At 33.6% G+C, this 18,175-nt stretch overlaps 1 protein-coding gene and 1 long non-coding RNA gene across 8 annotated transcripts in view; one reads left to right on the top strand and one right to left on the bottom strand.

Annotated features, from left to right (window-relative positions):
* Nucleotides 1-18,175, bottom strand: part of Mical (Molecule interacting with CasL) — a 146,300-nt gene that overhangs the window by 82,922 nt on the left and 45,203 nt on the right. For 5 of the 7 annotated variants that reach the window (XM_065366133.1, XM_065366137.1, XM_065366138.1 and 2 more), the window contains exon 2: nucleotides 71-281. In XM_065366133.1, the coding sequence (XP_065222205.1) occupies nucleotides 71-256 (186 nt within the window). In that variant the 5' untranslated portion in view covers nucleotides 257-281. Of the gene's footprint in view, nucleotides 1-70; nucleotides 282-16,033; nucleotides 16,054-18,175 lie in introns of those variants that run through there. The other 2 variants (XM_065366136.1, XM_065366135.1) reach the window with 2 other exon arrangements.
* Nucleotides 7,033-14,116, top strand: LOC135846835 (uncharacterized). Its single transcript, XR_010559020.1, has 2 exons — nucleotides 7,033-7,704; nucleotides 13,588-14,116. It is a non-coding gene; the product is annotated as an uncharacterized LOC135846835 (long non-coding RNA).

Raw genomic sequence — 18,175 nt, 5'->3', positions numbered from 1 at the left:
ACATCATCGGTCAAATCATCCCTTCGATAAGCAAAATCGTTCTATAAAGTATGTGTATAAGATGACGTACCTTAAGTTTAGGGTAAAACTGCGGAAAATTTGTCGGTTTAAGGTTCAAAATTTCGCACAGGTTACGATAATTGCACAATATGGTTTTGAGGGTAGCTGCGCCGCAGAACTTATCGAACAAGTCGGAAGCCAAAGCCAGCTCCGGCGACAAGACCGGTTTACGGTGATGGTGATGATGATGGGCCATCAGTTCGGCTCTTCTTCGTAGTCTGCTGTAATTGAAAACAAAAATAAATACACGTTAGAAAGATACAGACACGAGCAGAAAACATGTACATTACATCGATACATCTACTTTATACAGCTAGTACGACGAGTATATGGTCAATGGCCCATCTCATACTCGATTCCCTTACAAGGTTCGATACACATAGTGCACAGACATATAGACAATGTTAAGGTCAATTTTGGATTCTGAATCGGAATCATTCGGTCGCGATCGAGTCGAAGACGCGAGACAACTGCTTAATTAAAATCCATCTCTCGTGCTCTATAAATCAGTCTGCAATTAAAAGTACGTTTGCATTTCACGGTCGAGCTGCGCTTCAGCGAATCGTCTCGTTGTAAAATTTTCTACCGGGGACCAATTTACTCGCACTCGTACTCGTACCTACGATGTTTTTGTGCGTTTCCCCAACTACCCCTCGTACCTCAAAATGTAGCAGGATGTTTTCTAGTCTTGTACCACGCCGATCTAAAATAAACGACCGAATAACTGCCAAAAAGGTTCGTAACCTATTTCGAAATGGTGGCACTATACTCGTGTTTTCGTCTCTTAGTATTCAGTTATCGTTCGCCCATTTGACCATCTTCATCTTTTACAATACCAATACGTACGTATAGCATTATGCCAATGCAGCACGTACATAGGATGATATTTTTTTCAACCGACTAATATTTCAAAATACGTCTTCGCTGCAGATGTGTATGTACTTCATACATATTTACGAATTGTTCACTATTGTCCCTAAGTCTCGGTGTGATTTAGTGGGTCATCTCTAAAAATCGGACATTTTCTTCAACCTAAAATGATGAATACGGTACCGAGATTTATTTCTAATCAACATTTCCCTCGCACCCTCAACTTTCATTTTCATTTTCATCCCCTCGAACTGATCCCCACTGGTCTCGTTCTCGACCTTATTACGAAGTTGAGGTCGTCACAAATTACCCACACAAAAATATACTCACCGAAAAAGAAACCCGGAGAGAGTGGTCCAAAAAATTACATACACATAACAGCACACGCTTACAGTGGGCGATATTAATCACGACATCGGGCCCAATCAACATAACATATACTTACTACAAAAGTGCGTGCGAGCTGCGCGAAATATCAGTCTAATAAATCACCCAACGACGACGAGACCATTGCGAAAGTACCTACACGTTTAACCGACAATTATAATTATTGAACGGTTTATACGAGTACCAATCGAATGAAACATTTTAAATGTAGGTATTGATATTGCTATACAGAAAAATGGCACGAGCTGTAGAATCCGTTAGATCGTTGGCGTTGTGCGCGAATGTGAAAAAATTTAAAGTAAAAAGTTGCAAACTTTAATTCATATATCGTAGGTCTAACCTCGAGGTATGTGGAGTCGTATAATTATGATAAAATGCATCTTAAAAAATTCGGTAGAAAGTAATAATGGTATAGAAATCTGCACGAGCTCGCTAGTTACATATTAAATCATAAGCATTGGACGGGCCAATTTGCCAAAAAATTGAAGCACTGTACTCGTAAAATGTTCTACTATGACGAGCCAAGTATGTAACGTTAATCCTTTTCACACTCATTAAAGTGTCAAATTTTTCAAACCAGAAGAATTTCGAAGAGGTGACGTATTTTTAAAGCAGTGATTCGTCGAACTTCAGAACATACCATCAGGTGTTATATTTCGTCATTCGACAACCAAAATGGTAAGAGCTCGAGTTTTCAAGAATCTTGGATAAATTTTTAGTTACGTCTTTTCCTCTGCAATATTTAGGAAATTACGTTCAAAAAATCAATACGTGTTTTTCGAATTCCATCGTCGCTCTTTATTAATGTTACTTGATCCTTCAACACCTGGAAGAAGTTCAACTGATGAATTTGAAAATTTAAAGTGGGAGAATTTGAACAAAAAAATAAATTTGAGTCATCACTTTGGATATTAACGTACGCGAATTTCCAAAGCCAAAAGATGTAAATATGAGAAGAAAAAGTCAAATTGGTGAAAATTCACTTTCATAAATTTAAAAACTTTATCGATTCTTTTCTTCTCAATCATTTTATAAGATCTGCGAAGGAAAAATTCAATGCAGGGTCATTCCACATCAATTCCACCAAGAAATGGTAAGAGTGAGGAAGGGGAGGGGGTCGGCGATTTTTTTGAAATTTTTCCTGTGGATAGATCTTCCGATGAGATGACCAATGGAACTTTTTCCAATAGTTAGGGGCCTTGAAAGGCTTTTTGGTAATATCATAAAAATCAGTGTTGTCACATTATTTCGTACGAAAAATTAGCTCGAAAAGTTTCAAAACGTAGTTTACATAATTATCGTTCCGACTCTCAAATATTCTGAAAAAAAATATATTATAGACAACTTTTCATGCTGAATAACATATTTAAAAAAATGGGATGACGTTATTTCGTTAAGTCGAATTTAAAAAATTGAAAGTTTGCGAAAAAATGTGATTTTTTGATTTCAAACATGGAAAAAAGTTTTGATTGGTGAAGTTGACCCTTTTGACCCCTATTATTATGCATCCGTTGAAAAAGTTGAAAAAACCTTTCAGGGTGTCCACTCATTTCTGGAAATGATTTTCCCTGACTTTTCCAGATTTTCCAGACCATTTTTTATTTATTTTTTATTATCTATGCTTACCCCACACTTTAATTGAAGAGGAATGGGGGGGGGGTGTAATTTTATTTTATAAGCTTCTCTTCGAACTGGATACTTCTTCGGATATAAAAAAACAGCTAAACTTCGATTACCTTTTTGAAAATTTATCTTTCGAGAAGTAAAAAATAATGTTTTTCTTTCATCACAGGTCCTTATCCAAAATTTGCAATAATTGATCGTTTTTTAAAATTCCAGGGATTTTGCGTGAAAATTACGGTATTCCCTGACTTTTCCAGGTTTTCCAGGCTTCTGGACACCCTGCCCTTTCACTTGATGAAATGAACTCATCACAAAAAAAAAAACAAAATTCGAAAAAATTCAATTTTCAATTCCAAACATCAAAAAAAGTTTAAAATTTAGTTGTCTTATTTTGATCTCTTTCTGACGTATTTTATTTCATAAAAAAGTTGATAAAAATTAAACTCATAGCAAAAAAAAAATAAAATTCGTTCATTTTTTGAATTTTTTCGAATTTTGATTTTTTTGTGATGAATTTCTTTAAATTAAAAAACATACAAATTTGTAGAATGTGAAAAATGTCAATTTTTTGACAAATCACCAACTTCGGTAGTTTTCAGTCATTTAGATGCTTTTTCAATCGTTTTCATGTCATTTCAACACGTTTTCAACACTTTTCGAGCATTTTTGACATGTTTTAGAGAAATATCGCCAATTTTTCGCAATTTTCAGCGAGTTTAATGTTTTTTTAAAATTCACTTTCAACATTTTGAAATACATTTTTAACAAAATTTCATTTAAATTTTATAATTATTTTCCAATGATTTGCAGTGATTTTAATGTTTTGATTTGTATTATAAAAAGTTTCAATGATTTTTTGCGCAAATTTTGTTAAATTGCAAAAATTTCATAATTTTTTTTTGAGTGTATCAACAAATTTTTAACACTTTTTCAAGAATTTCTGACAAAGGAAGAGTATTGATAAGGCCATTTTTTGGCACCAGACAGTTATCGACTGGACCTATCTTAAAATGTTGTAATAAATGTCCCAAATACGAATCCGTGGTTAGTTAACCCAAAATGACCATTTTTTTGGCTCCAGGGGTTCTCAAAGTTGCGAATAAAAAATAATTTTAGGAACCACTGAGTATTATTTTCAAAATTTTTTTCAACGTCAAATATCTGTTTGAACCCGGTAAATGTTATGCGAGGCGATGTTTTCTATTTTCGACCCTCGTGGGCAGAAATTGGAGAGATTTTAATTTTTGGAAAATTTTGGAACCACTATTTTGAACGTACCCCTTTCAACCCCGCTAAAAAGCTTTTTACAGTTTGTTAGTATCTGAAAGACCTCCATCCTACCAAATTTAGGGCTCAATAAAATTTTTCCAATTTTTCGTAATTTTGATATTTTATTTTGGGAACCCCTGGAAAATAAGAAACCTGCTATTTGCTCCAAACGTAACGTTTTGAGGCATATATTCAACTATCTAGGTGAACAAGTTTAATTAATCTCCCTGTATATTCGTAATTTTGAAACTTTTTTTTAGAGTCCCCTACTTTGGGCACCCCTAAAAAAGGCGTTGATACATATTTTTTCAAATAAATTGAAGAATTTACATTTGAAACACACTAGCAAGGGTTCGATAATTTTTTATTTGATTTTTCCTCTAACTTTCATATTTGAGCCATTTTGGGTCAAATTCAGAGGGGGTACTCCTCGAAAAAAAGTTAAAGTCACGTTTTCACGATTTCAACGAAGTAAAATCTCAGAATTTGAACCCAAAAAACGTCAATTACGAAAGTTACAGGAAAAATAAAATGAAAAATTATCGGGTGGGGAGGGGTCGACTTGAGTACACAAATCGATTTTCAGATTTTCATCTCTACGATTATATTTATGTACTCTTTTTGACAAAAGTTTATAAATATACCTTCCAACAAGCTATTTCCGATTTCTGTCATTTTCAAAAAATTTGCGAGTTTAAAATTTGGTCCTGAGATCTGAATAACATGCTCTTCCAGTAGCCGAACTTCAGCTAAATCAGAGCTGACGCGTAGTAAGAGTTACCTTCTTGTAAGGAATTAAGTACATGAATTTGACAATTCAAAAACATCAATTGAAAAAGCAGCGAGTTATACTTCCAGTCCATTCATTCGCGATCAGTGGTATTTAGAACATCAACTTTGCCAAAGGCACGAAGAATTTTGTTCGCTTATGTATAATTATTCTTATGACGTCAAACTGTACATGCGAGTTTCAAAGCAGCATTTCAAAACGAGTTTTTATTTGACTTTTTTTTATTTTTCACTGAAAAAAAAGTATTGAGGGAAAAAAAGATTGCAGTTGTTTTTATCCATTCCATTTAGGATGATTATAGATTAATTCGTCTCAATTATTACCTCTCTCATTCAAACAACTCCCAATCCTTCTACAAAAAAAAAAAAAAAAAAAAAAAAAAACACAATAATTGAACTCCAATTTCTACAACATTAGAAATTTGAGGAAACCACAAACAATGAAAAATGAATGGAAATTTTCAAAAAAAAAAAAGTGTCACGATTACCACACATTTTTAAACGTCATATTTCACCAAGCCGAGTAGGTAAACAAGTCGATAAAAAAGTATGCTAATTTAAACTGCACCGATACAACGATTCGAATCATCGAATCAGTGTTTTGCGATAATAAAAATACATCTTTACGATAATCGATCATGAATACGTAATAATTTTTTGGGTTATTTGATTTGTTAAGAAGGCGCACATGTATAATAATATGGATTGGATTTAATTGTCATTTAACGGTATCTCGACCGAGTACGCAGTGCCAAGGTTTTTTCGTGTGTACCTCTTTTAGGAAATACGTAAGTACAATATTATCAAGTCGTACAATGGCCCCACTACGTACACCGCCGCGCTAACACACAGAACAGGATATTAAATGATGGCGGTTGTATTTTAATTGACAACTACTGCATATGATCTGCTTTAATATATACGACACGCACTATAGTACAGCAAACTGATGTGCATACGTAAGTAGTATTTACGTGTAGATAGATAGAGCTGCTGTAGGTATGCATTTAATTTTTAGATCAGACAGGGATAAATAAAATGTCAGTTTTCAATTTTTTTGAAATTAAAAAAAAAATTAATTTGATTCATTTTGAACTTTAAAATTTGAAATTAAATCGCAGTGGAGCAAAAAACAAAAATTTGATTCATACAAAGTCGATCCATAATTTTTGCCCTACCCCCCCCCCTAGGGTGTCCCTTAAAATGTAAAAGTAAATATTTTTTCGGTCTGACCCCCTAAATTTTTTAATTATATCATAAAATTCTCGAATACAAAATTTTAGCCCATTTGGAGGTCATTAACCCGTGCCGACTTGGCCTAGAATGTTTAAATGGGATTTAACATAGGTTTTCAAGTGAAAATTGCATTTAAATTCCTCTTAGGCGCCTAAAAAATAATTCCGAGGGGTTTTTACAAGAAAATGCTACAAAAGCATGTCAAAGACCATATAAAACAATAACGAGTTCATGGGGACCCCCCTACCCTTTCTTCCTGCCCTAAAAATATAGGGGAAAATTCAATATTTCCAGGGTGGGAAGGAAGGGTAGGGAGTCCCCATGAACCTGTTATTGTTTTATATGGTCTTTGACATGCTTTTGTAGCATTTTCTTGTAAAAAACCCTCGGAATTATTTTTTAGGCGCCTAAGAGGAATTTAAATGCAATTTTCACTTGAAAACCTATGTTAAATCCCATTTAAACATTCTAGGCCAAGTCGGCACGGGTTAATGACCTCCAAATGGGCTAAAATTTTGTATTCGAGAATTTTATGATATAATTAAAAAATTTAGGGGGTCAGACCGAAAAAATATTTACTTTTGCATTTTAAGGGACACCCTACCCCCCCCCCCCCCCATGGATAATTCCGACACGATTCTCCAAAATCTACTTTCCAAGGTTTTGATTCATTTTTATGCAGTTTTAAGTATCAGAAAATTCCTAATTTAAGATCGATCGTCAGCAAATAGCAATTGATTTGTAAGATCGAAAACAGAATGAATAATTTTTTACAAAAAATTTCATATTTCCGTGAAAATTAAATAAGTGCCTAAAAAGGTAGGAGAAGCCAAACTTCAGAAATGATTGAAAACTGAATTTCAGCACGTAAAATTTTGCCTGACGATACTTTTATGCTTATTGAATTTATTCAACTCTCATAGGTAGGTAGAGGTACTGAGGAAACTACACAGTCCACACTCCAGTTATTCCATAACCATTTAACAGATTATGACGGAAGTTCCGTTGAATAATAAACAAGTGAGTGACCACAGGTATACAAGAGGGAGAATAGTCAGTGTTGAAACGAGAAAGAGATTAGAAAATTATGCTGATGCGGCAGATTGATATTTTTATTTTGATAACAGGGCGGTGAGATACATGGTTTTTTCCTATTAGCAGCGTAGGTTTTTTTCGCCCAGTATTCTCATCGCCCTTGGTCGCGAATGTTGTCGATTTTTATGACGACTTCTGATTAGAAGTCAGTTTTAAATTGTAATGGTATGAAAAGCTGCGAAGTGTAATTCCGAAATATAATCGTTTCGTTTTTGGGCAGATCGTGTTATTTATTTTATAATAAACAAGTGTATTTATCTCGAATTTCGGATACAAAATTTCTCATGGTAGCAGAGCGTGGTTTGCGATGGAAACTGCGGTTGGAAGTCACTCAGAAAATTCCAGGATGTGCCAAAAATCGATTCCAGAAAGTTGGTAAAGTATACAGTTACAAGTATGGCATTTTGATTCGTTCAAATTCGTGAATTACCTACCACATTGCAGTAAGTGAATATAATTTTACTCTTGCATGAAAATATGTACCCTGTGTACTGAATATATGTATGTATTACACGCGAACGTAATTATTGGGAAAGCTACCGTGGCGATTTTTTTGGTACAGCTTACAGATAAAGTTGTTTGTGACTCGTGCATGGTAAAATTTGCTGACTACAACATCCGGTGCTGACTGCAGCAGCGGCGGATGTTGTTATCAGTTGGCGAGTTGGATTTGAATTTCTGAGAACGTATATTATTGCGTGGCTTTAGAAATGTTTCGAAATATCTTCTTTCTTTAATTTTTAATCTTATCAAGATGACGGCACTTTTGTACAGAATGAAAGCTTGAGGAACGCTGAGTTGGAAATATTAGGTAGTTGTTGTTTTTTTTAGAATAACATTGATAGAAAAATGATCGTTTGCATGCTCGTCATATAGCTAGCTTCTCAGTATGTTTTTTTCTTGCCTTCCAGAGTGGTTGCTCTCGCATATGTCGTGTTGAGGTGCGAAATTCGGAGCTTTGGTTCGTGAAATATTTACTAATGTACTTTTTGAGCTTTGAGTTCGCGAAATAATTACTTGTCCTGTGGTTGTGATAAAAACTGAGCTATATTGAACGTATTAACGAATTCGTGTTGCTAACTCTTTGTGAAGAAAACATTGCAATATTTTGAGTAAATTTTTGAGAAAGATCGCGATCGAGTGTACCAGCATAATTGCTGTTATTGAAGACTGAAAACATAAAATTTTGTGCACGTACGAAATGTTGAGAATGCCAAGAGTACCTAAAAAGGGTGAGTTTGAAAAATAATTGATTTAATAAAATTGTGATGTTGAAAAATAGTGTAAATTTTCGAGAATAAAATTGAAATTTGGCTGGTTTGAATTTAAAGTGACTCAGGTTCGTGTTGGGTGAAGCAGTGATGGCTGGTATTCCGCATTGCTGTGACACTCAGCATGAAGTTGGTGTTTGAATGTGTGTGTGTTCCATGCATTTGGACATTGACCTTTTTGGGGCAACTGGCAATTGACCCAAACTGCTTTGAGCATTTTTTATTCTTTGAAATCGAAATAAAGTAATGATAAAATGTTTGAAAAATTGAAAATTTGAGTTGAAATATTTTTGTTGTTGTTTTTTGTGCAGGAAAACGAATTGCATTCAGCATTGAAACTCTTACTGAGATAATTACTGAGGTGGTTAAAAATGTTATGAGGCCTAGCCAGGCTGATGTTAAAAGAGACTACAAATTAACCAGCACTACTAGAATTGATTTGTGGAAGGATAAGTTGGTTTCTGAGTTATGGTCAAAAGATTTGCCGAATGTTTTTGAGGAACCTGTTGTGTATAAAAATTTGAATGTTAGAAGAGTGGTAAAGGATATTATTTTGAATCGCCTTGATGATACCTATCATGTTCAAGTTTTGAATATTGAAGAACCTTCCGAGATAATCACCAGAGTTTTTGAAATCAAAAGAGCTGAAATGAATCTCAATACTACTCATATGAGGAAGCGTTTTGCTGAGTTGCGTTTGAATAAAGGGGAAAAGGCATCCCAATTTCTGGATAGAATGGAGGAAATTATCAACTTCTTCAAGTTTATTGGAAAACCAATTCCTGAAGACCAGATAGTCGATCAGGGAATAAATGCAACGTTGGCAGTGTATCCGAGCGTGAGATTGAGGCTTTTGCCTGACAAACGAATGCAAGAAGGTACCGAAAGGCAATTGGGTTTCTCGGACTTCAGGAATGTTTTGATTGAAGAGGAAAATGCGTTCCCTCAGGAAAAAGAGAAGCCTACAGTACTGTATGCGGCAGAGAAGCCCATGAAGAAGGATTATTCGTCGAAGGAGTGTTATAGATGCCGAAAGACAGGCCACCTCGCTCGTGAGTGTAAAACTCAGAAGATGAAATGTGGAAATTGTAAAAAGTGGGCCTTTCATCGTACCAAGGATTGTACTTTCAAATATCAAAAGAAAAACGCAGGAAAGTTTAAGAGATATGGAAAGAAAGATCCAGAAAAATCTGGCTCAAATAACTGGCGTGATTCTCATACGAAGTTCAGAAAAGAGAGGGAAGATGTGAAAAATGGAACTCCTACTACTGATCGGACTGAAAGAAAAGAAAAGCAGCCTGAAAAGGATCGTACTAAGGAAAAACCCAAAGCTCATCTGGCGAAGGTCACTGATGAAGGTAAGAGTTCAAAAATTGCTAATAGAATAGAATTTATTTGTGACACAGGTGCAACGGAGCACATGGTCAAAGATATTGAGCCCTTGAGAAAACGAAAGAAATGTAATACTGAGATTCTAGGAGCAAATACTGAAGAAAGTGCAAATATTGAAGTAGTAGAGAAAGGTGTGATAGAAACTGTAGTAAATCAGAAAGATTTCGTGATTGAAAATGTATTGTATGCACCAAAGTTATCTGAAAATTTGTTTTCTTTGAGGAAATTAGTTGAAGAAGGGTATGAGGTTAGACTTACTAAAAATGACGTGAAAATAGTCAGTGAAAAGGATGGAAAAGTACTGACATCGGGAAAATATAGGAAACCTTTCTGGTATGTAGAATTTGAAGTTCCTGATAAACCTGAAGCCTTTGTGACTGAGACAAGGCAAGGTCCAGTTAATCCTTTGAATGTAGGAAAACAAAAGGAAAAGAGGAAAAGGGAAGAGGAATTACCTGGACCTAGTAAAAAGTTGAAAGTAACAAAGGGAGAGAAAAGTGAAAAATTAAAGGAACTGGAAAAAGAAAGTAATGAGAAGAAAGCTGAAGAGAAAGAGAAAAATGAATCGGATGAAAATGAGAAAGAAATCAGTTCTATTCAGGATGGGCCTATTGTCAAGAAAGTGGTAGAGTTGAGTGAGAGGGGATTGGATGAATTTATGTATAGTAATGAAGTTGAATATGAGACCCAAGAGGACATATATGATAATGAGGAAGCCAGAATTAAAGCACAGGAAGGAGATGGTAATAGAAAAGATTTGAGAAAAGACCTTGGAATGCTTTGGCATATTCGACTTGGACATCTGTCTTTAGATTATTTGAAGAAACTTAGGGAAAGTGTACCTGAATTGAAGAATGTCAATTTTGAGGAAAATATCCTAGATTGTCAGATTTGTGCTTTTGCAAAAATGCATAGATTAGCATGTTCAGAGGAGAGAGAACGAGTTAAAAATCCATTGGAGCTAATACATAGTGATGTTATGGGACCAATTAATCCAGTTTCATTTAGTTCTCATTATAGGTATATAGTGACTTTTATAGATGACTACTCTAGATTTGCAGTCGCCTTTGCAATGCATAAAAAGAATGAAGTAGGCTCATGTTTTGAAATGTTTATTAGACAGTTGAGGGCCATTTTAGGAAATCATATTAAAATAGGGAGAATTCGAAGTGATAATGGAACAGAGTATACTGGAGGAGAAATGAAGGAAATCTGTGAGAAGGAAGGAATAATTCAGGAATTCTCAGAGCCAAATACTCCTCAGCATAATGGAGTAGCTGAGAGGTTTAATAAGACCTTGCAAGAGAGAGTGAGAGCAGTAATATTTGATTCAGGAGTACCGAAATCCTATTGGGATAGTGCTGTAGGTTATGTGGTTCATACCTATAATCGAACTCCTCACTCCAGTATTGGTTTTGAAAGACCACTGGAGAAAATGATTGAGAATATTGATCTGAGGACAAGACAGTTGAAAAGATTTGGATGTGTAGTGTATATGCATGTAAATAAGAGAATAATGGAAAAATTGGAGAAAAGAGCTATTGTAGGAATTTTGGTAGGATACACAAAAACTGGATATAAAATCCTTTTACCTAAAAGTAGAAAAATAGTTCGTTCGAAGCATGTTCGTTTTGTAGAGAACAAAACATACAGAGATTTAGAATCAAATAATTTAGGTTTGGATGAGGTAGAGATAATGGATGAAAAAGCATGGTTTTTGTTTGAAGAACTGGAAGAAAAATCAGAGAAAGGAGGAAATGAGGAACAATTGAAAAATATGTCAGATTCGGAGGGAGTAGTAGAAAATAAAGAAAGTACCTCAGGAAAGGAGGGAGTGATTAGATCGGAGAAAGAAAATAAAATTAATGTAGAAAATGATGAGTGTATTGAAATAGAATCACATTTTGCTGAGATAAAAGATGCTTTTAAGAGAGCAATTGAAGAAGCTGAATTAGATCAGAAATTAACAGATGAGGAAAATTATTCACTCATGGCTGAATTACAGAAAGATCCTGTCACTATTAAACAGGCCTTGGACTCTTCGGAGAGGTCCTATTGGAAAAAGGCCATTAAAGAAGAATTGAATGCCATGGAGAAAAACGAGGTATGGGAGTTGGTAGATAGGCCAAAAGAAACAATAGAAGGAAAACCAAATGTGTTAGACTCACGAATGTTATTTAAAAGGAAGTATGAGAGTGATGGGAGAGTGAGACATAAAGCCAGACTAGTGATAAGGGGATGTAAGGATAAGAGAAATTATGACTTGAGTGAGATTTATGCTCCAGTTTCCAGGTTGGTAAATGTAAGGACTGTTTTTGCAATTTCAAATAAATTTGATCTCGAAATGAGACAGTTGGACATAAAAACAGCATTTTTGTATGGAGATATAGATGGAGAAGTGTTTATGGAAATCCCAGAAGGAGTTGAGTGCAGTGCTGAGATGAGAGAAGAAAAAGTGTGTAAATTGAAAAAGGCACTGTATGGGTTAAAACAGAGCCCAAACAGGTGGCATAAGAAATTCTTGAAAATCATGAGAAAACTAGGATTTAAATACGAATTGCATGAACCATGTTTGTTTTACATCAAAGATGGTAATACTATGATTTTCCTTGTATTGTATGTGGATGATATTTTATTGATTGGAAATGATATTGCAAAAATGAACGAAATTATTGAACAACTGAGTAAGGAAGTTGAGTTGGTAAATTTAGGTGAGCCTAGAAAATATTTAGGTGTGGAAATTGAGAGAGATAGGAAAAACAAAGTGATGATTTTGAAACAGGAAAAATATTGTGATGAAATACTAAAAAGATTTCGAATGGATGGGTGTTACCCACAAGCTACACCTATGGAAAAATACACCACTGAAAAGAATGTTGTAGTAAATGAAGTTAAGTTTCCTTATCGTGAGGCAGTGGGTAGTTTATTGTACTTGGCTAATGCTACAAGACCAGATTTGATGTTTGCTGTAAATATGCTCAGTAGAAAGCAAAATAATCCAAGTAAAGAGGACTGTCATGCAGTGAAGAGAGTGTTCAGGTATTTGAAAGGGACAAAAAGTTTAGGTTTGAGGTATGAAGGGAAATCACATGGTTTAGAGTGTTATGCGGATGCAAGTTTTGGAAGTTGTGAGATAACAAAAAGATCAACTACTGGCGTTTTAGTGAAATTATTTGGAGATGTAATTTATTGGTCAAGTAAGCAACAATCTACTGTAGCTGGGTCTACATGCGAGGCAGAGTACATAGCCATGAACACTGCAACTTTTGAGGTGATATCTTTGAATGCTTTTGTTCACAGATGTGTGAGTATTGACTATACACCAATAACTATGAGATGTGATAACACAGCTGCTATAGAATGTGCAGCTAAACCAGGAGCGAAAAGATTAAAGCATTTGACTGATATAAAATTGCATTATGTGCTTGAATGTAATATTAATAACAAGATAAAGATAGTGTATGTACCTTCAAAAGAAAATGAAGCGGATATTTTTACAAAACCGCTTGCCAAGAAAGAGTTTGCTTATCTCAGAGATAAGCTAGTTCGAAATTAAAAAGATTGCTTTTATGTTGTTTGTTTGTTTGTTTTTCAGATGTATTAGAACTGATGGTATCGGAATCGGACAGTGATATGGACACAGAGAATTGAATTAATAATCTACAACTCGAAAATTATGTCTAATTTCATTTTTATTTCAGAATATCCGTTTCCTATCTGTATCAACATGATATTATATATGCATACTTATACCTATCTAATTTTATAAAAATGTTCTGTTTCAGCATACCTATTAAACCTATTAAAAATTGAATTTGTTGATTAATAAGTTTTTCTTTCAGATTTGGAAGCATAATTTTGGAGGGAGTGTTGAAACGAGAAAGAGATTAGAAAATTATGCTGATGCGGCAGATTGATATTTTTATTTTGATAACAGGGCGGTGAGATACATGGTTTTTTCCTATTAGCAGCGTAGGTTTTTTTCGCCCAGTATTCTCATCGCCCTTGGTCGCGAATGTTGTCGATTTTTATGACGACTTCTGATTAGAAGTCAGTTTTAAATTGTAATGGTATGAAAAGCTGCGAAGTGTAATTCCGAAATATAATCGTTTCGTTTTTGGGCAGATCGTGTTATTTATTTTATAATAAACAAGTGTATTTATCTCGAATTTCGGATACAAAATTTCTCAGTCAGGCTAACATCTAACAGAGCTGGATATATGTATACGTACAATATTACTACGCGGTCCATTCGACATTGACACAACCAAATCAATGGCCTCGTCATTAACATTATACACGTAAAACGTAACGAACTAACGATGGTAGTAGTAAAATTGACCTAGATGATTGCTCTCCCTGCTGTGCTCCCTGCCATCGCTGTAACCTGGGTAATTCATCCTTCTGTTTACTCTACAACGAGTGCAGATTCGATTTTTAAGTAACAGGTGGTCGGTGTGTGCCAAGAGATGGATTAGTTTTACGGTGCACGATGACAGCGTGATGCGTGACAATAACCTCATCCGGCTTAACAAACAACGACACGACACACCCGATCGAGGAACAGGAAGAGTGACTACCTGTGTCATATGTGCGTCTTGTGCGTATATGAGTGTGTGAAATTACGTACGAGGTGAATATTTTAATAGAATTTTTCGTTGATTTTGTGATGTATTTTACTTTAATCGAACAAAATATTTTTTCAAAAGTTCAAAACTTACAGCAGAATTTTGGTTATTTGATGTGATGAAGATAGAAAAAAATTGAGGAGTTGCATCCATGGACACTCGTCCAAGAACTTCGATCCTTTATTTCAAAAACATGTTTCGAGTTTTTCGAGCTAATATTTCATCCCTCTATTTATGAAACATCAGTTTTGAAAATTTTTGGAAAAATATTTCTGGTCAGGAAAAAGTTTTTAAAAATGGATTACATACTCAAGTACCTATTTAAATTCATTTAAAATTTTGAACAAAAAACTTTGATATCATTTCAATTTCATCACTTTTCAACCAATGTGATTAATTCTGAAAAAATTTTGCTTTCACTTTCCTTCAATTCATTCTTATGTAGGTGCTACACGAAAAAAAATATTTTTATTATTATCATCTACCTACATATCCTTGAAAAGCCCCCCCCCCAATGATAAAAACCATCAAAAATAACTTCATTGGATGGAAACAGCAGAGCCAAAATCATATCAAAATTTTCTCAAAAAAATGTTCTACTACGAACTAAATTCTACAAATACCTACCCTCCAAAAAAGTAGTATAAAAGTGAAAATTTATAAGACTCCTTTCACAACGCAATAAAATTAAATGGTAGAATTGAAAAAAAATATCGACGAGAAACTCGGATTACTTAACTGTGCATATTATAAAATTACGAATTTATGATGCAAACTTTCCTGCGATGTACTACACAGAATAATCCTATTTTCGAGGACGATTTACAAAACTACGAATGAAGAATATATCGCAATTCTCATTGCTTGATGCAGATTTGTAATTTTGCATGCACAGACCCATCTTATGTACCTAACCTACGCCTACGAGAGTACGAAATATTGGTAGAATAACCATCATGCGAGTGTTATTGATGCAACAAAAAAGTTCATCAAGTTATTCGAAAAGACGAGTAATAAAAAATTTTATGAATGTGTTTTTTTTCACGCTCAATTAATCTTGTAGGTAGGTCTATATGTACCTTTGTCTAATGCACTAATAATATAATGTTTTTTTCAAGACTGCTCACTCCTGACTAAAATTTTTCTGCAATTGTAATGGAAACAACAACTGAAACCTATGACCTTTCATCGTTAAAATAAGAGTTTTCCAAAAAAATCAATCTGAAGAAATCATAAAATTAAGTAATTATCTACTTGTAACCTTTAGTGCAAAACTGACAGGAAATTGAGATGAAATTTTAAAATAGAGTATGATTCAAGATCAATTTTTAGAAATTAAAATGATCGTATTTCATTTTATGAATTGATTGTAGATTCCCGCATAAGTCATGAACTATATTCGTATTCACTTACTTAGTACCATGTTCTCCGACTCATAACGCAAAAATTTTGACTCACCTGAAACAAAAAAAAAAACAAATAAATTAGCGATTAATGAATGAACTGTAATGCAGGCATCGTATAGCAAATTTGAAAAATTAAAAGAAACTTTTCCAAAAAAAAAGAAATCAAAAAAGTAATCATAATTTTTACCCAATGCTTAACCCTATTCGTCAAAAATGAATACCATATTATAGAAGTGCCTTCACAGTGACCAACACATTATCCAAAATTCAGAATCCCAGGTCATCCCCATCACACATAAATTTTTCATTTTTCCAGTGTTGTGGGGTCTTCCAATATTGTATCACCCAGGGGGGGGGGGGGGGGGTGAGAGTTCACAATATTTTTACCACCTCAATATTTTTCTATTCAAATTTTTCAACTTGTTTTGAACGTTTTCAATAAAATTACTGTCATAAGTATTTTTTTCAACACGTACAATTGCTCTAAAAAAAATGCAAACCCAAGGTTTCTACTAAATTGAAAAAATGGGGAAAGATGATTTTTTGATAGAATAAATTTCCATTTTTGGACCACTTTTTAAAAAAATCAAGCAGCTTTGAAATTCAGCATTGATGAGTGATTTTTTATAGAATTTTTCGTGCTGATCAATGAAAAAATTTTATTACGTCAAGATTTTTCACCCCTTTGGGAGTTGATGACACCCTTTAGCACTGAAATTCTATCAATTTTTGGTAACTTTCAAGTTATTTCTATGATGATTTTCCGATTTTTACATAATCATATTTTTATGTGATTTCATTTCAATATTTGACCAATTTTTTGGAATTTTTCGCTTTTTTTTTAAATTTTTGGTAACTGAGCATTTTTGCGATATTTTCCTCAATTTTTACAATGATTTGTCAATTTTCAGCCAATTTGAACAATCTCCAAGGCGTTTTAATAAATTTTAAAGCCATTTTCGCGAAATTTTGCACAATAATGCTGATTTTTTTATCAATTTATCGTAACTTTCAGTACCGGGTAGGTCAATTTATTAGTAATTTTCAAGTACATACTTTTTTCATTTTTGATAAATGATCCTTCAATTTTATAACAACGTTTGATTAATTTTTGGTAATTTTGTTACAAAAAAAAAAAGAGTTGGCAAAGTAAAACGAGACCGACAATTTTAACAAAAGGAATGGTTTTTTTCTGACAATTCCTGACAAAAAAGTGAAAATGATGGACAGTTCTCAAAAAAAAGTAAAAATTTGGATTTTTTTCTCAAAAAAAACGGATACCTATTTTTAAAAATTATGTAAAAAGCAAGAATTTTTTACAATTTTTGGAAAAAAGTAAGACTTTAACAATTTTAGCAAAAAACAGCACTTTTTTGGGAATAATGGTAAAAAAATGATTGGTAGATATGTACTTTTTAGCAATTTTTGGTAACTATCCACCTTTTTTTTAATTTCATAAAAAAATTGACAATTTTAGCAAAACATAACAATTTTTGAGGATTTTTAGCAAATAAATTAAATTTTATAGGTATTCACAATTTTTTCTGAAAAATGAGAATTTTTGACAATGAGCAAGATTTTTGGGCAATTTTTGGAAAGAAACATAACTTTGTCTTGGATTTTTTATGTGTATGGGTGGGGGAGGGGGAGAGGAGAGATTTCAGAATTGAGTTGGTGAATTTTCTGTCCATCCAAAATTCCGTCAGTAAGCTTGTTCTGAACTTTTTAAAAAAATTTCTTGAATTATTCATTTTTGTGAGAAAAGTAGGGGGGGGGGGTTGGAAATTTTCATATTTTTTTTCAATCGAAATTATTTTAGTTTTAAATTTTTTATTTGGAGGGGGGGTGGAATTTCCAGAGTTGACAAATTTTCATATGTATTTGATTTGTTTTAATTGACAAGAGGAACGTTTCTAAATATCTTGTGTAAAATGTGAAAAAAGTGCTGAAAAGTAGTGATTTTGAAAAGGTCTGTCAAATTTCATGGCTAGGAAATAGGAATGAGCTAACATTTTGTAACAGATCAAAAAGTTATAAATATTATGAAAAATAATTATTAACCTAATTTAATAATCTCTTTAGAACTGATTGAATTAAGATTTCGTCTTCGTGTTTCTTTTCATTTTGATTCAGTTTTTTGAATTGTTTT

The sequence above is a fragment of the Planococcus citri genome, chromosome 5, assembly GCF_950023065.1.
Source record: "Planococcus citri chromosome 5, ihPlaCitr1.1, whole genome shotgun sequence".
Lineage (NCBI taxonomy): Eukaryota > Metazoa > Arthropoda > Insecta > Hemiptera > Pseudococcidae > Planococcus > Planococcus citri.
Note: the sequence above shows the minus strand (reverse complement) of the source record. Positions and strands in the feature narration are given on the sequence as shown.